General features: G+C 38.5%; 1 protein-coding gene across 1 annotated transcript in view; it reads left to right on the top strand.

Moving 5' to 3' along the window:
• Positions 1-25,614, top strand: part of KLHL32 (kelch like family member 32) — a 176,857-nt gene that overhangs the window by 11,805 nt on the left and 139,438 nt on the right. Inside the window, exon 3 of the mRNA XM_015600301.2 lies at positions 20,385-20,472. Within this exon, the coding sequence (XP_015455787.1) occupies positions 20,450-20,472 (23 nt within the window). The 5' untranslated portion in view covers positions 20,385-20,449. The remainder of the gene's footprint in view (positions 1-20,384; positions 20,473-25,614) is intronic.

Genomic DNA, 25,614 nt, shown 5'->3' with positions numbered 1-25,614 from the left:
CTCCACTTCCAGCCTCTTGGCTACTGTTCTCATTCGGGTCCTCAGCACTACAGCGTCTTCACTGGTCTCTCTGTACCACCTTCTTTTTTCCTTCATCCCTTTCTGTGAACTGCTGTCAGAGTATTATTTTTAGAAATTTGGCTTCCATAATTTCACTCTCCTGTCTAAAAACCTCCAGTGACTAAGACTTGTGGCTTAATTAGTCTCAGAAAGCATTTCCCCACCTGTCTTCTAATTCTTCCCAATATGAACCGTCTCCCTTTCCCAGGTTCTAAATAAATATGCTTTTAAGAGATACTGATTTCCATATGATCTCTAGTATTATATATGTCTGATTCTTAAGCCTCTATGTCAAACATTTTGTAATTTATTAAAAACAAAAATAAAAACCCGTAAAGCCTCCAGGAGCTGGCTATTTAAAGGAATCCAGTAATTTATCTGTATTATATTTTTCCAAGTTGGGTTTTCTCAAAACATACTCCCAAATTTGCTATATACCAAGGGGTTTTGTTTGTTTGTTTGTTTGTTTTTATCAAGGATTACTCTGGCCACCAACGTAGTGAAAGAAAGTCATAGGAATAATTCCGTAGTGGAAACAAAACAGCACCATGTCTGGCTAAGGCCCTTCAGCATTAGGACCAGACCTCAGTGCTACTTGGTCCCCTGTTGTTCCCTGCTGGAGAGTCCTGGGGCGCCACCCAGTGGAGACCTTTTCCTCTAGGATCCAGCCTTCTCATGTGCTTCACCTGTACTGTGGATGCCACATGCAACTTTCTCCATGCTGTCGTTACTGCTGCTGGCTGCTCTGGCTCTCTTTGATGACCAGCGATATTAAAGCTGCTGTTGTACTACACTGATCACCAGCCACTTACCTGCTCCATAGCCAGTGGGCTTTGGCTGCTCGTCGCTGCCTTTCTTGGTACAGCAGCAGCAGCAGCAGTGGGTTTTTTTTTTTCAGTGGAATGGCTTTGAAGACAGACAGCCCTAAGGTTGAATCTCGGTTCTTTCATTTACTAGTTGTTAGATCTTAGGAAAGTTATTTGTCTCTTTGAACCCAAGAATCCTCATTTGTACTCTGGGGGCAATTATACCCACTTTGCCATACAATCATGTGGATCAAGTACAATAATATACATAAGTTTCCTTGTCTGACCCAAAGTAGGCACTCAGTAAATCTTTGCTGTCTACTGTTATGATTAGCAGTAGAGCCTGGGGAGCTGATGGTTGCTCCCCTATCACTGGGAGCAACACAGCCTTTCTTCCCATTATCATCTCTCCCTTGGTGTGACGGTAATGAGAATGTAGGCAATATCATTCTGACCACCACCTATGTTTTCCGGTACTCAGTCCCTAATGCTGACAAATAGCTGTGACTCATGGGCCACACCTGTTCTGCTTGTGTGACCTCTCCCCATGCTCTCATTTCAGGGAGAAAGCCATGAAGTATTCTGTGGTGGTGTCGTTTCTTAAATATGCTGTCATTGGTGTTTTTGCTTAAAAAGCATTGCCAGTTTTCTCATGAATACTATTCTGCTCTGTCAAGAATGCTCATTTGGCACATAGTTACTGGGCATCTGGTACATGTCAGGCACGGGCCAGGTTCTGATGATTCAATGGTGAAGAAGACAGATCAGATCTTTGTCATCTTCGAGCTGACACTCTAGTAGAAGTGACAGGCATTCATCAAATGATTCCACTAATAAGGGTCAAATTACAATAGAGATAAATGCTGAGAAGAAGAGGTTCATGGTGTTATGAAAAGTGTGAAGAAGGATTTTGACCTGCTCTGGGGGGCTAGGATGGCAGGAAAGCCTTCCCTGAGAAATTGGGGCTGGGATTCTGAAGGATGTGACAAGTTAATGTGAAAGCCAGAGGGCAGAGAATGCATCAAGTGAAAAAAATCATGTGTAGAGGTCCAGTACAGTGTTAAGAGGAAACAGTGACACAAGGTACAGTGTGGTGCAGAGAGCGGCGGTGGAGGGAGGATGATGCTGGAGGGCGAGGGCAGGACCACACCTGGACCTGTAAGGATTACTGGTCTTTATCCTAAGAACAGTAGGAAGCCACTGAGGAAGGATTTTAATCAGGAAGGGACAGCATCTGGAAGGCTAACTATGGCTTCTGATTGGAAGAGAGCATTCATGAGTGTAGGAAGGCACTGGAGTCCATAGCTCTGGTTCAGATCAGAGATGATGATAGTGGCTTGGCCTAGGAGGACGAGGATAAAGAGAAGATTATTTTACGGCAGCTAAAGAGGTAACATTTTCAGGTCTTGATAGTGGACTGGCTGAGGGATGAGAGAAATAGAAACCTAGTGATTTTTATACCTGTGTAGGTGTTGGTGCCATTCCGTGCAGCTGTGTGTGGAGGTGCCATTTGCATGGGTGGTGGTACTAATCCATACGACTATGTGGTGACAATGTTCCACGCAACTGTGTGTATGTTGGTGCTTTTCATGGAGAAAGGAATTCTGGAACAAGAGCAGTTTGGGTGCGATGGGTGAAGGAAGTTATGTGTGGTGATGGCAATATTAAATTTGAGCTGTCTTAGAGATGTTCAAATGAAGATGTCAAATGGGAAGTTATTGTATGTTTTGGACATCATAGAAGACTCCAGGCCTGTGATACAATTTTTGATTGGGATTGGAATTGCCTAAGGATAGAATAGATCATTAAACCGAATCTCATGGAACTGTAGCACTTAATGATTTGGTAGAAATGGAGGAGCGCGAGGGAGCAAAAGAGTGTGTAACCAGAGAGGAAGGAGGAAAACCAGGAGAAGTGGAATCATGGAAGCCAAGGAAATCACCTGATTCAGGAAGGAGAGAGCTTTTATCGATGTTGAGTACAGCCAACGTCAAATAGCTCAAGGACTGAAAATAACAACTAGACTTAATGACAGTCAAGCTAAGGTATGCGTGGGTGACTTGGAGACCAGAGGCACTCGGCAGCCCAGCCCTCATCACTTTGCCACCATATTAATTCCAGAACCATGCCATAACCCTGCTTCAGCAATCTCAAGAAGGCAGAACTTCCCAACTTGTAGAATAGGAATTAAGCTGAGTTACAGAAAACAGAGACGTGAGCTTTTAATTTTCTCGTATACCAGAGTTTGCAGTAAAGTTTATTTCTGCCCTCTAAATGATGTTTGCTCATTCTTTCATTCCATATATACATTATATGGAAGTTGGGTGAGAGGTGCTTGAATACGTGTCCCAAATACACTTACAGAACAGCAGAAGAAAAATATACCCTAATATATCTATAATTGTCATCTAGGCCTAATGTAAGCATCTCTAACACAGGCACAAATTGTTGGCATTTAAGGGAGGGAAAACTTAATAGATGATGTGGAATACACAATCAAAAATAGAAACATGAACTGCACAATCAAAAACTGAGCATGCCTCGGGGTAAGAAGCCTTGTGGAAATCTGAGATAATTAACACCTTAGGATTTAGAGTGCCACTGATAGCTCATTAGTCTTTCTTACATGTCATTTCTTTGTACTTTTGCAAACAAATTATTCAAGTCTTTTTCGAAGATTTGCTTACCAAGTTGACATTTTGAAAAAAATAAATTTCTCTGAAAATGCTTTTCAAGTTACAGCTTTTATGGTTCACATGTTCCAATAACAAACTCAATTTAACAGAAGTATCCAAAAAGTCAGTAATTTGGGGGCAAGGGGAAGACTGTTGGTATCGCCATTAAAATTAGGCATACTTAATTTGCTTTAATTCCTTAAAATAGTTTCCCGAATGACTTAGATACATTTTCGTCAAATGAAATTATAGCTTTGAGAAACATTGGTTTTATTAAGCAGAAGAGGTTTGATATCAGGTGGTAACTGTAAAACAATTCAGGTGAAGACTGGATGTTTTGGCCAACTTCGTATAATCCATGAAAGCCCATTTTACCAACACCTCCCAAGAAAGCGAGGCTGGAAAAGTACCTTCTTAGTCTTTTCCTTTGGAGCCTCTGTGGAGTTTCCTGGCACACAAGGATCACATGGGGTGGTGCCACTCAGCTGCTCTTTTCGTCTTTTACCCTTTACCAATCTGTCCCACCTGCACAGTAAGACCCCAAGGAAAATTTGCAATTCTTTCTTTTACAGGTCTTAGTTTTCCTATGTTGTATGTGCATGGGATGGGGGTTGGGTGGGGCAAGTGGTCGTCACACACTTTTTAGAAAATTTAATAAATGGTATAGATTCTCTTTCCTGTACAAAATGCATGTATGTATTTAGATTCAGAAAAAGAGTGGCATATAATGTTAGAGGCTGTGGGCATTTTTGAATTTATTTTCACCAATCCCAGGTTAGAACCTTCTATTGTGACCCGTCTTGAGCACCAGGATCTGAAGAAGCTTTCTGAGCCACATGTTTTATTCTCGCAGTCTCCTGCTTTACAGCCAGTGATGACTCCATAGTCACTGCTGTAAGGTCAGGCTCTGCAGCAGTTTGTAGCCCGAGGTCAGATGGCCCAGCTTATCCTGGGCAACCCAGCTTGGCATTGCTTCTGGCACAGACACTGCCCTCCTCAGTGTCCTTCCAGCTCATGCCTGATCCTGCATATGCCCTGTCCTTTGGCATGCTTCCTTGCCTCCCTCTCAGTCTAAAATATGTACGCCAACGTTTAGCTCAATACCTGTTCCCTCCATGAAAGCACTCCTGATTAGCCCTACCATACAATATTTTTCCTTATCTTAGAAGTCCTCATCTACTCTGCCACTCAGTTGCTACGTAGCTATAAGGTATTGCCTCCCGTTGTTCTTGGTCATCTCATGTGTTTCCTTAATTAGAAAGCAGACCAATGTCTTAAAGTGTTAGAGCTAGAGAGGACATTAGCATCGAGATCATCAATCTTTTATTCCATCTCAGCAAATCAGAAGCAGTGATTCACTGCAGCTGTGATGTGTATATGTGTGTGTGTGTGTTGTGTTCAGATTTTCCTTGCAGCATCATATGAGAATCTTAAGAAGGTAAAAGGAAGAGGAGAAGGCATAGAAAGATGGAAAAAGCCTTTCCCTAGGTGGTTCTGATGCTGCCACCTCCCTTGCCATCTCCATCACTAATCCTTCTGTGTCCCCATTCTGCAGAGAATCACTCACTAATGTGGAATGGCTTCTGAGTTAGCCTAAGTAATGTGTAGGCAACCTGTTTCACCCCTCCGCTCCCTGCATACCTTGGTTAAAAGTTAGATTAAGCACTTAGTGCCAGAGATTGAGAGGAGAGACAATAGGCACAAAGGGAAAGGAAAAAAATGAGATGACTTGTCCACCCCCTTCTCTACACACACTCACACACACACACTCACACTCACACACCCCTACCTACACATACACACATATGCATACACATACCTGCAAACTCTACACGTAAGCACATTAGCACACATACACACCCCTATACGTGCACACACACTCATTCTCATTCCCGCATCCTGGCGTAGGGAACTATAATGGGACCATTAGTATTTCTCTCAAAATAGATTTGATTTATGGTAAATGGCAGATTTCATATTCCTGTTATAGGGCTGTGCCAGCTGTTATAGGGCTGGGTGTCTTGGTGGTGTTTACACAGGATCAGTGCAGTAGTGTGATTTTTTCTTCTATTTCAAAGGAGAAGGAGAAAAACTTTATACTATTCTGAGAAGGAGATTTCTCACCTGCACACAGGCTGACACCTACTTTCTCTGTTTCTGCTAACGCCCAGCACTGGATGATTTCACACAGGCTCTAAAAAACTCTCCACACTGATTTAGTTGCATCACTCTAATTTCCACGAGAAAGCAGACACCCGGGAAAGCAAACTGGCTGGGAGGGTGACTGGCAGAGCTGGACTATCACACAGGTCTTCTGAGGCCTCGCCTTCACTGGTTGGGCTTCTTTAGGTTTATGGCCCCTATACCGTCTTACGCAGTGCATGTTTCATAAGCCTTCACTTCTTTTTACAGTTACGTACTTTGAGCTTCCTGCTGTTTTTCCCTTGCCATATGTGCAGACACTCACCCCAGCCATCTGGGGGAAGGAAAAGGCATATCTGGCAGAGAAACGAGTATGCAGATGCATTCTTTTTGTAGTTACTCAAAAGAACGTTGTTGAAGGTATGATTTATTTAGCCAGTTCTTCAGATCTAGATTCAAAAGCCATTCTCTTGTTGAGAAAATATTTTATTTTGTATAAAACTCTCAGGACAGTCATTCATTCTCATTATATGGTCTCACTTTTCAGCATGTGTCTCCGACTTTGATAGCTCACTGAAAGCTAATATAACACCAGCATTAATTTGACCCCTGGCTGTATTCTTTCCCTGTCAGTTCCTGTTCTCCAGGCTGTTGCTCATGGTTAGATCAAAGATGGGAGCAGCTGGAATCAGATGCCTGTGATTATTAAGACAGTAATTACTGATCATGCCAACACCAGCAATATTAACTAGAACTTAAATAATTGAAAATGTTACCTATGAGGGAAGCATAGATCCAAGGTGTCAGAATAAAAGGCATCATCTAGAATTGCCTGGGCAATAACAAAATGTTTTCATTCTTGTTTTATTCAGCTATTCTGGCTAAAAATGCTCTGTAGAGATAATGAACTTACTTGAGTTTAACCAGTTGTCTTTTTTAACTACTTTACAAAAGAGAATTATGTAATAGGATCTGGAAGAATACTGTTTTGGTGGAACAAATCCATTTTCTTAGATTTCTCAGGTTATTAGAAGAGAAATGCCCCATCTGCCACAGTAATAGAATGAGTTTGATGTGCTGTATACTTACATTGTTCCTCAGAGTTTAGAAAGTACTTTCAAACTCATCATTTCATTTAGTGTCAGCGAAAGTATTGCGGAGGAGGTAGTTTTACCCCTGTCTGATGGAGAAGTAAACATTGGCTGAGAGAGGCTATGATTTGCCCAAGTTACACTATGAATAATCAGTCATGAGGTTGAGTTAGAACATAAGATTTGTTTCATGATTTCATAACACTTTCCAAATCTGTGAGGTGGCAGAAAACTAATAAACTCTTGCTAAATTTCTTATATTTTAGTCTTTGGTGGAATATTCTGAATCTACTCTTCATCTGAAGAGTAAGTAGTCACAGGAAGAAAAAATGCTTTTAATAAACTTACAGAATTTCCTTCATTGGAAGAATGATCATCCTTGCTCTTAAATTTTTAACTCTAAGAGTATAATGCTACTTTGATAACCTTTTTTTTTTCGCAAATAGTATATGACTTCTGCCCTATATTGGATAATTCCAGTATTTCTGTACTGAATTTTTAGATCTCTTTTCGTGAACTACCCTAAATATTTTTATTTTAGTTTGGAAAGCATTTCCTTGAGAAATTTGATGTAGCTTCTCATTCTTCATTTTTATTTGTTGTTGTTTGTAACCATCATCCTGTCATCCCAGCACATTGCTGTGCCAGCTCTTTGTGCTAGTTGGGGCAGTGAATAGCTGGGCTAACCCTAGCACTTTCTAGTGTTCACCGTAATACCACATAACCCATGACTGTGCTTTCCTTCCAAAGAGCTGGAAGCCCACGTCCAACTCCCTTAGATCAGAAATCTCGCATGTACTCTAAGCCTGGAGCATGCCTGGAGAACTTGTGGGGCAAGCCCTTCTGGAGACCACAGACCTTCTGGAGAGAATAAAAGTTTACAAGCTTAGTTTTAGCCCAGGGAACTGGTGTCAGAGCAAAACCTTGATTTCAGGTACGGCACAGTGTCTGCCACCCAGATTGTCCCCTGGCCCAAGTCCACTTGGGACTCAAATTAAGTCCTAGAAAGAGCAGGATTCTTTATAAAAAGCAAGAAATGTAAAAAAGCATTGTTCGACTGAAACCACAATGGCATCCTGAGTTCATGGTGGCATTGGTAAGTGGGACAGCGTTGGTACTTCGAATTTTTGTCACTATAAGAAAGGGCACTCTTGGGCAGTGACTCCTTCAAAGAAATGGCTTTGTGGTGTCTGGGGTGTCACAGGCTTTACTGCCATCGTCAGATTTTGGCCTGAGCCTGTGCCCCTTTGGTGTACATGTCAATAGATTCTGCAGTGGGCATTACTGCACAGAGTGAACTAGAAAGAAGAATATAGGGGCTCAGAAGATGATTATGTTCTGGGGAGCTCGTGAGACAAATCCTGGAACTAGTGAGCTGGTCTCTATGTAGATGGAGTTTCTGCAGTTATGGGTTTGGGTGCAAGGGCATAAAAGGATGTTTTACGACAGTTTCTTGGAACACTATATAATTTACTTATTTGCCATATTAATTGTTTGTTACCTATAGTCTCATGTAGGAAGTAAGGTATTTTCTCTGTTCTGCTTACCAATATATCCCAAGAGCCTAGAAGCATGTCTGTAATATAGTGGGCATGCAGCAAATATTTATTGACTTTTAAGTCGAGAATCTATCATTTCACTACCTATGAACTTGGAATTATTATACTTGTTTTGTTTTTGAGGAATAGACAGTGCGGAATAGGGATCTGGAGAATTATGATATTGATCAGTAGGCAGATTAAAGTATTGGAGGCATGGTAGTGGCGGGCTACTTCAGAATTTGTGATTTTTATCTTTTTGTCTTTCCTAGGCTTTTAGCTTAGAAGCAGATTCTAACCCTCCTCCCACAGACCCTGAAGTAGGTTCTAATGGGATAATTACTCCTATATCTTTCTTTCTTTCCCTTTCCCATTCCTCCAGACAGATTGTTTAATGCCTTGGTTATTAAAAGAAGAGTAAGGTTTAACATAAATGAGCAGTGGCTGATGAAGGAAAAAGAAAGAGAATGGCCATAAAATAAAATGAGCCATGAACGTTGCTCATTGTTAGTTCTAGATATTTACCAAGAGCGGGAGCACGTTTCATTTTAAACGTCTTGCCAGTCATTATAAAGTGTAATGCTTGACTAATTACTTGATTCAAAACATTTATGAATAAAACAAAACCAATTTTTACGAGCATCAATACAGTTTATTTCTTTATACTAGGAAAGAACTATCTCTTAAAATCCTCATTGAAAAAGACATTGTATAGTGAATGTAATGAGCAATGCCTTTCAGGTATTTTTATGGGGTTATCACATCCCCTTCTCTGAGGCTTTCATTTATCCAACACTTCAGTCTATAGAATGATGGTCATTCAGAAGTACAGCAGGGAGATTAAACGTCTTAGATAGGGTTGACGTCCGTAGACTGTTTTACTCTAATGATGATTGTGATGACGGCTAACACTGCAGATTTTATGTTCTTAGCACTGTTCTTAGTACTTATATTGACTCATCAAACCCTTATAACTGCTGTGATGTAGGTAGTGTTATTAACACCATCTTACAGCATAAGGAAACTGAGGCACAGAGGGGTTAAGTACTTGCCCAAGGCCATATGTTAGTGGGCTGTGAGTGGAAACAAACAGTTTGACTACAACCTTTGCTCTGCTATCCGCACGCTAAAAACTTTTCTGGAACCCACAGCTAGATTCTAGAGAATCCACAAGAGAAATGGTTAAGCTGAATATTTTTCAGAAAATTATCTATTATAGGTACCACCTTGGAAATTATAGAGCAATTATAAGAGAGGTTTTATTTCCTGGAAAATCTCTGGACTCCAGGTATTCTTAGTTGCTAATGCCAGAGGCAACATAGTCTATGATGAGGGGTGTGAACTCTAGTCAAACTTGCCTGAGTTCCAGTCCCAGCTCTGCCACTTAATATCTCCGTAAACTGGGAAAGTTACTTCAACTTGTACCTCAGATTTGAGGTTAGGGTCATATCCTCTGCTTGTAGATTACTGTAGGTGGCATTTCTAGCAATTTCTCCAGAGACACCAGAAGTATTTTTAATAATATGTGGATAAAAAATATTCAGCTAAGATATTAGGTCATTCCTGGAATGTAAAGAAAAAATTTGTGTTGTAGGTGAGCAAGTCTATTTTTCTGTGATATATATTATTGAAACCATGGGATATGATTTTAGCATACTTTCTTCATGAAATAAGACAATGGCTTGTTTTCACTAATAGTATATAGCACTGTATACTATATATTCTATATAGGTAGGGTATTACTGAAGGGCAATAAAATTTTCACTAGAAAATACACTAAAAAAAATCCAGCATTATGTGAATCCAGATTTTGTGCATTGGGAAAACTAGGATTGCTAAAGGAAGGATTCTACTTCAGTCATTGTGAACTATCAAACATGACGGATTTGACAGCCATTCTTCCCCTCAGCCTCCCCCACACTATTCTCTCTGAGCTTTGTCCTCCCACTTGTTGAGCTCACCCAAGCCTATTGACTGAGCCAAGAAAACAGACTCTACTCTTCTCCTCCTCTTCTTCTGACTCATGCCAAAAAGTCATGTAGCGATTCAAAACATGTCTCAAATCATAAAACATGATGTGGAAAACTTTCTTGTCTCTGACTTTGGAATATTCTTTCGTGTTTTGACGTTTGTATGATCAAGTGATATATTCAGATTAACCTTGCTTTTTCAGAGGCTTTCCCTGACCCCTCAAACCAAATGCCCATCGACTTACATCATTGCTGTTTTATTCAATGTAACACCATTACCATTCAGTGTTTTCTTATTTTATCTATTTGCTGTTTCTTCCTCCTTGAATGTACGTTCTATGAGAATGGGGACATCTATTTTGTTTTAAACTGTTGTCTCCAAGAGGAAGGATAGGCACACAGTCAGAGTTAAAGAATATTTTCGAATGGATGATTAGTCCTAAAATCCTCACACATTTCATTTAACACGAATTGGGTTTCCATAGCTCCAGCTCTAATACTCTAATTAATCAGTCTTCTCTTTTCATCATTCTTTTTCTGCCATCCTTCACATCTGCCAGTACTTGTCATCATTACTCATTAACCCAGCTCCAGAGTCTCTGAGTACATTTCTATTGTTGCCAAACATCTTTTTGTATAATGTTGACTCATTTCAAATTTGTCGAAATTCGTTAATTTCATTTTTTTTAAAGTTATTATTTTATGCTTGACTAAATCATATATAATAGTATTGTGCAAATTAACATTTATTTAATTTTATTAGAAAATATCTTAAGAGTTCCCCAGTGAGATTAATGATTTTGTATTGTTTACAAATACATATATGCAATGTAATTGGTATTGTAATTCAGAAAGCACCACATGCCTATCTTTCTTTCCCCCAACTTTGAATATTGGTTAAAGGTACTTAGTGATATCAGTTAAAATTAAGAAAAAGAAACTCAGTATGTAGTTTGCCACAAACTATTGGAATTAAATATACTCATTTGAAAAATTATTGCTCAAATCAATATTCCGTTAAATTATGATAATTGTGATAATTGTGAAATTATGATAATTATGATAATTGTGAAATTATGATGTTAGTATTTCAAGGGCTCATTATATTTTCAAAGTGCCTTTTATTATTCTGTAGGTAGGGGAGGGGAAAAAATATTTTTCCTTGACTTTTCTAAGTTCTCAACTGAATTTCCTGTAAGAAAAGATAGATTAACAAGAGAAAAGCAGAGATTTACTTAATAAAAGTTTTATGTGACACGGGAACCTTCATTCAGAAATGAAAACTCAAAGAAGTAGGTAAACGTGAGCGTTTTTGTGCTAGTTTTCATGAAAAGTGGAAAGTCTTGGAAAAACGTGACAGGATAAAAAACAGTGTGAGCTAAGATAGTAAACTGGGGAAAACAGCAAGACTTTATTCAGATTCCTCCCAGCCGCTTGGTGATAGGATGCTCCTTTCCTCCGGGCATAGGGAGGGTGAGAGTTTAATGTCTGCTTCTGGGGAAAGTCAGAAAATCTTCCCAGCCCATTCTGTTTCTCAAATTACTTCAGCTTGAATTATTCAGCATGCCAACATGCTGTATTTTGGGGCAGTGTGTCCTTAACTTCCTTATGTATAAAGGAAGACAATGTAATAATATTGTCTTAAAATTGAAGACTCTTCAGCTGCAGGGTTTTTGTCAACATTTTAAAGCCATCTTAATTATTAAAGGAGAATGAAATTTGAATTTCTTTTTGGTCTTGATATCTTGAGGTTGTTAGGATTATGTTTGTATTCTGTAAGAGTCTTGGAGTATCTTTTCAATAACTAAGAAAAGTGTTTTTGGAGGTGTCTGGAACTTCTGCATTTGTGGTGAAAGTCCATTAATTTCCTAAACAAGAACAATTGATAAACAGTTAATTTATGGGAAAGTCTTCTAGGAACAAAGCTCCTGACAGAGATGAGTGAGACATGGTCTCTTGCCCCTTCACAGTTAAGATGTCATTTAATGTATAGCTTATTCCAGTTGAAGGAACTTAAACTCATGCCCACGTCCTTTCTTCTACCTTACATCTACTTTTTTAAAAAAGAAAATTATGCTTTAAGAAGTGATTGCTTTTATCACCTGTCATGTCTAAAAAACCCAGACATTTTGCTTTACAAAGTCATTTTAATCTTACTCCTTTACATGCATTCCTGGCGTATGGTAAATGCTATTTAAATGTTGAATGAATGAGTGAGAAAATGATTAGTGAATGGTTGGAGTAAATTCTTTGTTATTCAGCCTGGTCAGATCTGTGTGTTTTAAGGAAAACCAAATATTTTTTTTCTGAGAAAATTGGCATGTTTCTCACAGGATTTCCATGTAAATAAAACACATTCAAAGAAATGGAGGCTTCTCAGTTATACTTTTGTAAAATTAGAACCCTGTACTAGCTGCTGATGCAGGATAGCTTACTGTTAAAAAGGTTGGGTTCTGGAGGTAGATTGCTTAGGTTTTCATCCTGACTCCTGTACCGGTTGTGTGACCTTCATGAAGTTGCTTAATTTCTCTAAACCTCAATTTCCTAATCAGTAAAATGGGTATAAAAATGGAATTACCGAAAGGGTTTCCTGTTAAAAGATAACTGATTAAATATATGTCAATATTGCATCTCCAGCTGGTACAGGGTTCTTATTTTAGAAAAGTATAGCTTGGAAGCCTCTATATCTTTTAATGTGTCATACTTTTCATCTGGAAAGCTTTTGTTTTCTCTCTGCTATCTTCAGTGCTTCTGCATTTAACTTTCCTCCACCATTCTAATCCATGTCCATTTTACCTTTGGTAGCCAGTACGGTGCAGCAAAGTGTAACAGAGCTGGATCTGTGTGTCAGCTTCACCAATTACCAATTTTTTTTCACCTCAAGCATTTTAGCTTGCTGTCTCTACCTTTTCTTCTGAAAAATGGACCGATTTAATTCTTATTGATCATTGTAAGAATTAAATGGAATAGTACATATACTCGTAGCCTCCTTAATTGGGTACTTAAATTATAGTGCTTCCCAAGTTCTAATGCTTCTTTCAGATGTAAGACACACAGCAGCTTTTCAAGGGAAAAATAGCATATTAATGAATATATTGATTTAAAGTACCACCTCAATTTTGGAAAATTTGAAATGAGAAAAAATTGAACGGCTCTCAATTAGAAGAGAATGTCTTGTATTATTAGAGTAATCAAATGTGGATGTTAATGCCTTACTTTGCATATTATAAACTGCTTGAAGGGCAGAGTTTGGATTACATCTAGATCATAGGTTGGGTAACTAAACTGTATGTTTTCTCTTTGGTAGACGGCAGTTATTAATCAGAGGAGACTATTTACTGTCTGATGAATAACTTTCTTTACACAGTTTTTAAATGAAATAATTTCATAAATGAAACATATTGATTGTTTTGCTATACAATAAAGTAAATTATTTGTCATATAAAATTAGTATACTAACAAAATGTTCAAGATCTGCATTGTGCCATCTATAAAGATGCAGATGGATGATTTAATTTTCAGTGGCGTGAGAGCTATAAGAAATTCTTTAATAAAAAATGTTTCATGGCAACATTTTTCAAAAGCACCTTAGGATGTTATAATTGCAGGTTAGGTTATTTTGACAAGACTATGTAACTGATCCAAGCATTTTATGCTTCTATTCATAGAGGAGTGTTGGAGCTAAAAATTAAATTAAAATAAGAGCTGAAAAGGGGTGTGCTAATGTCACTGGAGGGAACTGACTTAAACATTATATTTTACTTTTGTTCCCAAGGTCTCCAGGGTGAATAGATACTTTATCCTTGTTCTTACTAGAGAAAATTTTGATAGTCAGTGCAGCATTTTATTCTTTTAGGGCATGAATTTCATAATATAAACTCACACATTGTGACTCAATATATGCAAATAATCTTGATTGAAGATCTCATGCTCTTCATTCTAAAATGGGTATCAATCGTACTTTTAGTTTTCCTGCTTTTGAAGATTTTGTGAGAATATTAGTAATTCCAGGGGATTCAAACAGCAAAAAAAGAAAAAAAAAAGTGAATCCTGCCTATATTGACAGGATGACCAAATAATTTATCCTCCAAACTGGGAAACAAAAGAGAGCAAATGGAGGTGTAATTAGTAATGATACTGGAACAACAGGCAAAACTGACTATCCCAAGAGGAACGATCACCCTGCTTAAAGAGCTTACTGTATGGGGCTTGGGTTTTGGGTGGAAATGAGGTGGAAACAATAGAGTCTGCCTTCCCTTTCTCAAAATAAGTAATTATATAGCGTATTGATTATGCTGTGACTGTTGATGAGTAGGTGTTATTGGAATGCGTAGAAGAGTAATTAACTCAGACCTGAGGAGATCAGGGAGGCTTCTTAGAGGAGGTGACATCTAAGACTTGAGGGTTGAATAGGAGCCAAGCAGACAAAGAGAAGAGGTACCAGTACTCTGAAGGTAGAGAATAGTTCATCATGGTTGAATAGATCTGCATGACTGTGACCAGAAAATAAGAAGTCAAGTATTAGGACATAATTCTGGAAATGCTGGCAAGTGTGACATTCTAGTTCATTTGACTATCACAACAGTTTTAAGCAGAGCAGTGACATGATCAGATAGCTAAAGGCTTTTGCCTATATTTATTTGACTGCCACGTACCTGGGTCTCTTGGCTGGAGCTGGATCTCCCCATCTCCCATCATGTGGAGACGGGCAGTATTCCCCACTTCCCTCTGTGGGTGGATCCAGCAGCAGGACTGCATTGGAATGGGTGTAGTAGACATTTGTGGTCCTGTGTGACAGACTGGTGGGGTTACCTGTGGAAAGCAGCTTAGTAGAAGGGCCCCCTGAGGAAAATAGTCTCCTAAAATTATGTAGAAGGCTTACAGGTATATATCGCTTGGCCTTAAAAATCAGAGTTCTGGGAGATGGTAGGTGCTTCAGGCACGAGAGTCTACACTCTGGACCCTCGTACCTCTCTGCTCGAGCCCCCACAGTGTTTATGCAACCTGGGGAGGAGAAGACTGTGGTAAAACAAATTATACCCAAGAGTCTAAGCAACTTCCCAGAGGGAATTTCCTCGAAGAGTGGTGGGTTTTAGCACCAGCATAAGGTGAGCACTGACTGCAAAAGGGAATGCAGAAGCCAGATGCTCCTAGGGAGTAGTAGTTGAGAGGCAGCTCTCTTAGTCTAGGGGGCCTCTAAGGCTGGTGGTCTCTAAGGCTGGTGGTTTCTCAAAGTCATCCGCGACTCAGCTTTGAGGAGAGCATCAGCTATCCCCGGCCTGGAAGTATGTGGTCAGGGGGCCTGACACAGCCTGTGAGCTGAAGAAGCGTGGAAGAAACTGGCAGGTCTAGTCAACAGTGGCAGGAGAAGGCCGATTTGAATTATAGAGCAGAGTGATGGCGAGAAGGCAGCCAGGGCAAGGGCTGGCTCATAGTGGGCTGTTCCCTGTCCTTGGAGGCTGTATTAGTTTGTTAGGGCTGCTATAACAAAGTCCCATAGACTGCATGGCTTAAACAACAAAATTTTATTTTTTGTTGGTTCCGGAGGCTGCCAGTCCAAGATAAAGGTGTCAGCAGGGTTGGCTTCTTCTGAGGCCTCTTTCCTTGGTTTGTAGATGGCTGCCTTCTTGCTACGTCCTCGCATGGTGTTTCCTCTGTGCCTGCGTGTGTCCTAATCTCTTCTTATAAGGACACTAGTCATATCGGATTTGAGCTCACCCATATAACTCATTTTACCTTAATTACCTTTTTAAAGGCCCTGTGTCCAAAACAGTCATCACATTCTAAGGGGCTGAGAGTTAGCACTTAAACATGTGAACTTGGGGGAAGGGGGACACAAGTTCAGTGCATAGCAGGGACTTCCTTGGGAGACACCAGCCAGTGGTGCTTGCAAGTCCTGATCCCCTGCTGTTGGCTTCTATGGGTCAGGCAGTCCTGCGGCCATTTGAGATCCTTTCGCAACAACCGTGAATGTGTTACGGTCCCATTTTTAACTTCCAGTGGTGGATAGAGTACCTTGTATAGTAACTTACTCTATCTTTGGCTCGCTTAGATTATTGGAAACTCTCTTCATTTAGAATCAAAGTTGATGTTGCCTTAGCTCTGTGGCCCGGGTGTAAGGTACCCATGGCTCTTGGTCTTGGTCTCATTAGCACTCCAGGGTATGACTGTGTCCTGGGATACATTCCCTGTATTAGTGTTAGGTGTGTTTAAGAATGTGGAGCTAGTCTGCTGGATTGGAAGCCTGGTTTCACCACTTACCAGTTGTGTGGCTTTCAACAAATTATTTGACCTACTTATGCCTTGGTATCCTGATCCATAAAAGGGGATAGATAGTAAGATGCCTGGTGAATTAAATAAGATTAAGGAAAGTAGTTCCCATGCTGGACACTTATTAAGTGCATAATAAAGGTTGTCCTGTCATCTTTATTAGCACCATTGTCATCACCCCTTCCCTTTAATGTGACACTAAGAAACAACTACACTGCCACATGCGTGATGACCTGTGTAGGCGGAGGAGGATGAACATTTCCCCGACCCTTCTCTTCATGTTACCTGAGAGTGCATTAGTTTGTATTTCTTCTCCCAGCCTCTTTATGGGGTTGTCTTTTATTAAACTTTCTGTCAGCTAGTAACAACAGCCAATGTTTATCAAGTACGCTAGTTTCGAAGTGCTTTTGCTTTTAGTTTTATTCTCATACTGGTCCCACAAAGTATAGTTTATTATTATACCAAATTTATATATGGTGAAACTGGGTCTTGGAATTAACTGATTCGCCTAAAGTTATATGTCTGATAAGTACTGGACTTGGGACACAAAACCTTTTCCTGTTTACCTTGTTTTTAATGACATGCATACAAAGTACATGATTAGTGGAGAAACATTATAAAATACAGATAACCAAAATTTTAAAAAAACTTTCACATGGTGATAATATTGAAATCTAAAATATATATTCTTACAAAAGTACTTTTACATAATATATTATGTATTAATTATTGTTTTTCTCTTCATGCATGTAAGTATTTTTTCATGTTAAGTAAGTATATATCTACACCATCATCCAAAATTTCTGCTTGGTTCTCCATTGAAGGATATACACTGTTTAACACATCCCTTAACATACAGATTGCTCCTATTTTTTACTTGCATAAACACCACTCTAGTGGATCTTGTTATACATATACCTTTGCATACTTATCTGATTAGTTCCATAGGGTTGATTTCTACATGTGGAATTTCTAGATCAAAGGGTTTGCCGACTTAAGGCCTTTGATGCATATTTACAAATTGTCCTCTGGAATGCCTGTACCAGTTTAAACATCTGCCTGATATATAGAAACATCATTTTCCTTGCTCCCATTGGCCATCATCATTCTTTGTCGATGTGACTGGAAAGAAATGGTATCTTGTTGATTTATTTGCATCCTTATTACTAACCAGAGGGAACATTTTTATATGTTTGCTGTTCCTTTATATCTCTACTTTGGTGATTTTTCTGTTTATGCCCTTTGTCCATTATTTCCTATGGCATGATTCATCTTTTTCCTTATTGATATGTAAATATATATTGGCAATATTAATGAATTGTCTTCTATCTCATGCTCTTTTGACAAGAGTTGTACAGATTACTAAGGTTTTTAAAAATTTTTATGTGGCCGGTAAGCTACACTTCTTCCATTTTGGTAATTATTTTTTTTAATGAAATACAGAAACACATCTTGAGCCCTATTAACCTTTTCATGTTAGATTCTGATGAACATGTCATCTAACATGTTCAGTTTCTCTCTCAGCTATGCTCTTAACTATACTTTTACAGAATGTGCCCTCTATATTTTTATCCAGGAGACGGAAGAGAGTCAAGCTAATGTTTATTAACACCACTGTGTACCAAACACTGTCCTTAATGCTTCTGAATATGTAAAATGTTAAGTAGAATAGTATAGAAGACCTTGAAGCTCTGCTGCATGAGCTTCTATAGATTTTAAGGGTATTGGCTCTACTTTCCGAACTATAAGAGAATGGTTACATCACCCTTTTCTAAACAGTGTGTTCAATAATTTAATAAGAGTTTGCTTTCTCTCTGTTAAAATATTTATCTGGGGTTTTTGTGCTGAGCCTGTTTACACTGGTTGTCTGTATGTCCTCGTGATCTTTGGTCTGATCCAATCTGCAAAAAGATGTTTAACCTTTTGCCTTTTGATTTTTTTCCCCTCATAGGATTATGAGAAACACATTATATCATTATATACATATTTGTGTCTTATATTGTTAAGAACTCATTGACTATATTTCTTCTATAATTTTCACATAATCTATATATTTTGATTTTAAATACAGTAGTCCTACTTATCTACAGTTTCACTTTCTATGGTTTTAGTTTCTCACAGTAAACTATGGTCCAAAAATATTAAATGAAAAATTCTAGAAATAATTAATAAGTTTTAAGTCGTGTGCCATTCTGAGTAGTATGATGGAGCCTCATCGTCTTGCTCTGTCCTGCCTGGAATGTAAATTATCTCTTTATCCAGCGTATGCATGTTGTATATGCTCCCCGCCCAGTAGTCACTTGGTAGCCATCTAGATTTTCAGATTGACTGTTGCAATATTGAAGTGCTTGTGTTCAAGTATTTTCGTTTTTCACTTGCTTAGTTATTGTGAGCTTTAAAAATATTAGAATTTCAAAAAGATTAAGGTTTTTTTAACCTCTCTATAATAATAAATATTCTTTTGCCATTTTAAAGTTCAAATGACCACCTCTGTTAGTGTTTGTGTTAGGCTCTAATAGCCTGGAGTTTATAACCTAGATTTTGAGAGGAAACTAGCAGTGATAGGTTGCTAAGAAAGTCTCTTAGCCTTGAATTATTTTCAGGCTCTGTACTGCTCAGTCATAATGGATCAATGAGAAATAATGCTCATCTTTAAATTTGTCCAAACTTAAAATTAGAAATAAATGAAAGTACAGACATCCTATTTTCAATAATTGAAGAAAACAAAAAATGAAAAACAATTGTATGCGAAATATTTAAAACAACTCGATGTTCAATAACAGTGGGATATATCATAAAGCAAATTATGACATAACCACATGAATTACTGTACAGTCATACCAACCGAGGGTTTCTATGCAATACAACAAATACTGCGTTTTAGTTAGATTGGAAAACATAGTGCTCTCTTTTGTACAAATCAGCAGAAATATTTCTTTCGTAAGTGTTTTCACCCTGTTATCACTTTTCAAAATGTAATTGAGACAGAAGGGAGCCTGTTTAAGATTACCCAGATTAGAAATAATTTTGCCACTCGAGTGTATTAGAAAATAGGAGCTAGACCCTTTAACGAGACCTGTAAAGCACAGTCATGTAAAGCACAGACATGGTCCACATCCCAGACTGTTCAAGTAATTTACTTTCCTGTTTAGAGTTACACCAGTGGTTGAAAACAAAGGCTGTGAGAGGGGGCTAGAGCGTTCCAGGGTGGGATTAAATGAGTGTATAGGCAAGGAGCAATTTCAAGCTTGACAACTTCATCCTATTATATATTTCCAATTATGCTAATCGTAAAGCTCCTGTTAGAATCTATTTTTCATTTTCTACTAATGTTCATCCTCTCTGTATGTTATTTTTTAATCTAGTTTTTAGAAATCTGCTCCTTGAGCATAAAATCATCTTTCTATAGATACTTAGCCAAAACACACTTGGTTTTAACTTAATTTCACTGATATTCATGTTTTGAAGAAAAGTAAAATTGCAAAGGATAAGTCAGCTAGTATTTATGGTTTAGACCTTTGTAGCTCTATTTTATCAAACCTGATTTTTTCCCCCCTTTGGCTATCTGATATTTTCACTGGCATCCTGAATTTAGTTATTGTTGGTTCTAAAACATATTTTTCCTCAGTCCCTGAATTTCCAATAAATCAAAAAACTAAAAACACATAAAAACATTTTAACCATCGTTTATTAAAAAGAACATTCAGTCAGCATGTTATACCTCGCCTATAAATCTCTTTGGCAATTCTAAGGCATTAGAATCATGAAGGCCCAGAGTGTGCTTTTTTTGCGTTTAGCTCACTGTGCTTTTCTTTCTTGTCTTTTTATTCAGCTGGAATGCTTGCTGATTCCTCTGTGAACTTCTGAGGCTGAGACCCTGAAGAACCCAGCTGGAGAATGCCGTCTGAACGCTGCCTCAGGTCAGCCCTGTAGGATATGTCTTTGCTTGGTGTAGTCAGCCCTGAAATAGTCACACCGCATATTTTAGGACTGTGTGCAGGGCAGGGGCACAACACATATTTGTAGTAATTACGCAAACCAGTCAGAGTATGTATAAAGTTAGTATGGTAACACTAGGGCTAACTGCTGTTATCTAATTACTGGTCAGACCTAGAAACACTTCATCATTCTTTGAATGATACTACTTTTTCTTACTTAGGATGCTAACCTCTCTCAAACATAAGGTATACTGTTATAAAGGTATGTGATTTAAAAAAGAATCAGAAAACTATACGTACACGTATATGACTGTCATCCCCTTAAAGCAGTCACTTTGGGGAATGTGATCTGTATTCTGAAAATACTCATAACATTTTCTTTTAGTAATTTATTTATTTAACGTATTTATTGAGCCGAGTACTCTACCTGTTGCAGAGGATCCAGCAGTGAATAAAACATAAGGTTATTACCCTCATAAAATGTATATTCTATAGGAGAAACATATTAAACAAATCACACCAGTAACAATGCAAATGTAATTGTGAAAAGTGCTTTGAAGGAAAAGTACAGAATTAATAGAATGAATAAATGTCTTCCTGAAAAAGTGCTGTATAATCAGATCTGCAGGATGAGATGATGTGGGGAAATGCCGAGGGCAGGAAGAAGCTTGGCATATCCCTCAAACTAAGGAGCAGTCAATAAGAAAACACAGGGCATTCCTTTGAATATTCTCAGTGGAGGCAAATCTTTATCAGACTGTGAGGAAACAACAGTCAATGAGAGATCTTCAGAGCAAAGAATAAGAGAGGTGACAAATGTGGAGAAATACCTTCTTTTTAAATATTGGGAATTAGATATGTCTATGAAATAATGAGACCAGCTTTCTTCCACATCTCTGAAGCTATTAGAGATGACCGATTCCCTCAATGTGTTCATAAGTGGAGGCATTGCTACAGCCAGTATAGTGCCTCTGCACTCCCCAAGTGAGTCTGTTGCTCTAGATTAGTGATTCTCAATGGGGAATGAGTTCGCCCTCATGGTACATTTTGCAACATCTGGCAACATGTTTGGTTATCACTGGAGGTGGGGGTCCTATTGGCATCTAGTGAGTAGAGGCCAGGGATCCTGCTAAATATATTAAAATGCATAGGACAACTCTCCATAGCAAAAAACATAATCTAACCCTGAATATCAGTTTCAGTGACATGGAGAAGTCCTGGTCTAGATTTGGCATCCAGCCAGTATAGTACATAGAGACCATGTTGTCTATCTGCCACCACCTGAGCCAAGTGACTTATTTTTGGCTACCAGGATCCACATGCATTCTTCTCAAAATGATATTTTTACTTTAAATCTTCTATCTCTGCTTTTAGCAATCAATTCCAGTCTTACCACCATCTGTCCTCCATAGCACCATCATCTCCATAACGGTCTCTCCTTCTCTACGTGACGGCAGAGCTCTCCCTTCCCCACCTTCCTCTGTTCCGTGGAACTATTATCATCTCTCTCACCGTCCTGATGTCATTGAGACCTGCGCTCTCCTGAGGCACCATTTCTCTTGCAGCCCTCTCAAGTGGCGGCATTATAATTTCCTCACATCTCATGCATTTTAGGCATGGGTAGAGAGATTGTTGTCACCTTGGGGAATTTTTTTCTTCTAGATCATTTCTCTTCAAACTGGTTATTTGAGAAAGCAACAACAAAAACAACAAAGACATTTGCTTCTGAAGGTGGTGCTCTTCAACTCTCTCACTCTCGCCTCCTTTCAAATGCAGTCGGTCATTTTCCCTCATTTACTGAGCATTTGGCACCTGGCTTACAGTCTTGTTCTTTATCACAAATCCTCTACAACTTCCCAGTGCCCTCAATGTTTGCATGGAGGATCTGCCCAACTTTGTGGCCTTGGGTCTTCAAACTGCTTATCTCCAAAGACCTTCCTCCACTGAGGCACCAATTCCTATGGTCACACCTTGCACCTTGCATCCCCAGTAGTTGCTCTGAATCTGAAACCACTAGATAAGCCACAGGACCTCTTCTCCTTCTGGCTTACCTGTTTAGCTACCTCCACTGTGCTTGTACTTTGACCTCATTGCAATGTCTCGTCTACTGGTCCTGCTACTTTCTACCCATCTAGCAATCTTTTCTTTCTCTCATTTCCTTTCTAATCCAGTTAAGATTCTACCACTCTTTTAAGTTCTTAATTTATCTTGCTCCCTGAATTTTTGATGCATTTTCCTAACAAAATCTCAACTCAGATGAACCCAGATATTCATGTTTCCATGCTAACATGGTCCACTAAATCTTTAGATGCAACAAGCTGAAAATGCCTAGAGTTTTAATATATTATTGGTCTACTTATTCTCTCTTTCCTGCTACTCAAAGGACAGTTATTTCCCACAACTGAGCCCAGCCCTGCTTCTGTGTTTTGAATCCTGTCATTCTTATCTTCTCAGCAACCTATGACTATTGATTGTCTCTCAACTGTGTTCTGGAGACACATCTATGCTTCTGTTACCCTTTCTATGGAGATGAGTCACAGATTTTCACCACTAGCCAAAACCTCTTTCTGAGCTCCAGATCCTGCACCATGCCTCCCTTTTCCTCAGGGTTCCAGCCATTAACATTCTGTGTGAGGACATGCTCCCTTCTGTCATGGGATTATAGCACTTGCTGTTCCCCCACGTGGAAAACTCTTCTTTCCACAGCAACTTGTTCTCATCCTTCAGCTCACAGCTCCAGCATTACTTCTTCAGGGTGGCCAGATTATTTGATTAATATGTAATCACCATGCTAAACTGAATGTTCCACAAGGGCTGCTACCAAGTTTGGTTTATTTACCATTATATCTCCAGGACCTAGCACAGTACCTGGCAAAGGATGAATAAATGTTTGTTGAGTGAATGGATGAAGGAAGGAATGAAACGAAACTGTTCATATATAATTAAGTTCCTTTCTGCATAGTCTTCATTATTTCTTCATCATTCTCCAAGCACGTTGTCTTCTTTACTTATTATTTTAACCACTGCTATTAATAGTTAGCATTCATTTTTAAGTATTTGCAAATTATGAAGTGTTCTATAAAAAATAAAATAAATTTCCATTATGGGGTCTTTCAACAGCCTTCCCACTTAAGTAAATAGGATTGTTTTACTGTTAATGGGGTTGTATTTAATTTGCATACAAATATTTTGGCTGTGGAATTAAAGTCTTTAGGGTACTCAATTGATAGTTCATCAATATACTGAAATTGAGACAATCATGAGTAATTCTATTACTATCAGGTGTTTTTTTTCCTAGTCTTTTTCTTTATTGCGTAAAGTAGTCTATTTTTTTTTTTAAATTAGGCTTTTTATGCTACTTGACTGCTTTTGATAATATAAGTATATAATACCTTATTGGTGGCCTTATTTAAAAACTACAGTATATTTTTATATATCTAAATACTAGGTAAACATTGATATAGAAACTGACTTGAATTTTTAGATTTGAAATGCAGGATGTTTAAAAACAAAAATGCTGTTTTGGAATTTAAATCTTAAAAAGTGACTGAACTCAGTCAAAATTTCTTCTATGAAAATGAAACCCTGAGAGATTTCTGTGATCAAAAATGTTAACTCTACTAACTGGAAGTATTGATTTGCATTAAAGCAGTGCTTCACTGTGAGTGGGGCATACCATGTTATGAACATCATGCACTGCATTTGATTTTTTAGTTTTCCCCTTCAGTTTCAAATTGAAAGTTAAAGACTTGAAGTCATGAATAGCCCTGTTCCCTAAGACATCATTTATTTCTTTCTCTGTTACTGGATACTGACACAAGGCCAATCAAATGGTTGCTCCCTGGCAGAACTAAAAAGCAGTCTGCTGCTCAGGGAGTCTGGAGCCTCTGCTATTGTACCCTCAGAGGCTGGGCCCCATGAGATACCGGCACAGCCATGTTCATCGGCAGCCTGACAGGTGCCTGAAGCTCTTATAGAGTTCAGGTGGAAAGAAATAAGGGACGCATCTCACTGGGAAATCGTACACTGTCCAATAGAACCATAATACAAAGCATATTTATGATTAAACATTTTCAAGTAGTCACATTTTTTAAAAAGGCAAAAAGAAATAGGGAAAGTTAATTTTAGCTATATAGTTTAACCCAGTATATCCAAAATATTATTATTTCAGCATGTAATCAATATAAAAATATTAATGAGATATTTTGCATTCTTTTTGTCATACTACATCTGACATCCAGTGCGCATTTTACAATTGCAGCACATCTCAATTTGGTCTGCCCTTATTTCAGTGGTTAGTACTGACAGTGCAGTGGCTGTTATACTGGACAGTGCAGTTCTAGGGGATCTCTCAGAGGAAAGGCAGTTGGCTGGGATTGCCTTAGGGAAGTCAGGTCACACTCTGCACTCACCTGCGAATTTTGAGGTGGCAGCATTGCTTTCTTGGAAGACCTTTCCCAGTTTTAGGACAACACTCAAATCTGTTTACCCTTGGGAAATATGCCTCATGTGTTATGGGTTTTTGTGTGTTTTTTTTTTCCCACTAATTTAGGAAGTTTTAGGAATATGATTTTCCTTTCTTCTTTGTTTCCCAAATAATAGAAGAACATTGCTCTAAGTTGGGAGGTTTAGTGTGCTAATTTGATATGTTAGAGATGCCAAGGGGGCTGTTTGCAAGCATATGTCTGCTCCCCATATTAATGTAGACATGGTACAGTATAGTCTTTCATTCACTTCCTCCTGGTTTAAGATTATTGATTTTGAATGGGCCCTCTGCCTTCTAGCTGTGTTCTGTGGCCACATATGCTTTAACATTTAGAGGATAGGGTTTTTTTTTTACAGATTTTTATTTAAGAGTGAGTGAGAAGTTACTTTCAGAATTCAATAATGACTTGTTGATTAATAGGCCTTTATTTCTTGCCAAATGTTGGAGTATTTGTTTCTGTTTTTAAGGATTCCTAACATATTGGTTCCAAAAATGTTTGAAATCTTGTGCCAAGTTTTGCCTTAAATATTTAGCCTGTTGTTTTCTTTAAGCTTGAATATTTCAAGCCCAGCTGAATGATCCTGTGAAATTTTGCAGCATCACAATTGTTTCAGAGCTGAGCCCTTTATTCTTTGCCA

Source organism: Pteropus alecto, unplaced genomic scaffold (assembly GCF_000325575.1).
Source record: "Pteropus alecto unplaced genomic scaffold, ASM32557v1 scaffold7, whole genome shotgun sequence".
In the NCBI taxonomy this organism is placed as follows: Eukaryota; Metazoa; Chordata; class Mammalia; order Chiroptera; family Pteropodidae; genus Pteropus; species Pteropus alecto.
The sequence above is the reverse complement of the archived record's forward strand: the minus strand, read 5'-3'. Positions and strand labels throughout refer to the sequence as shown.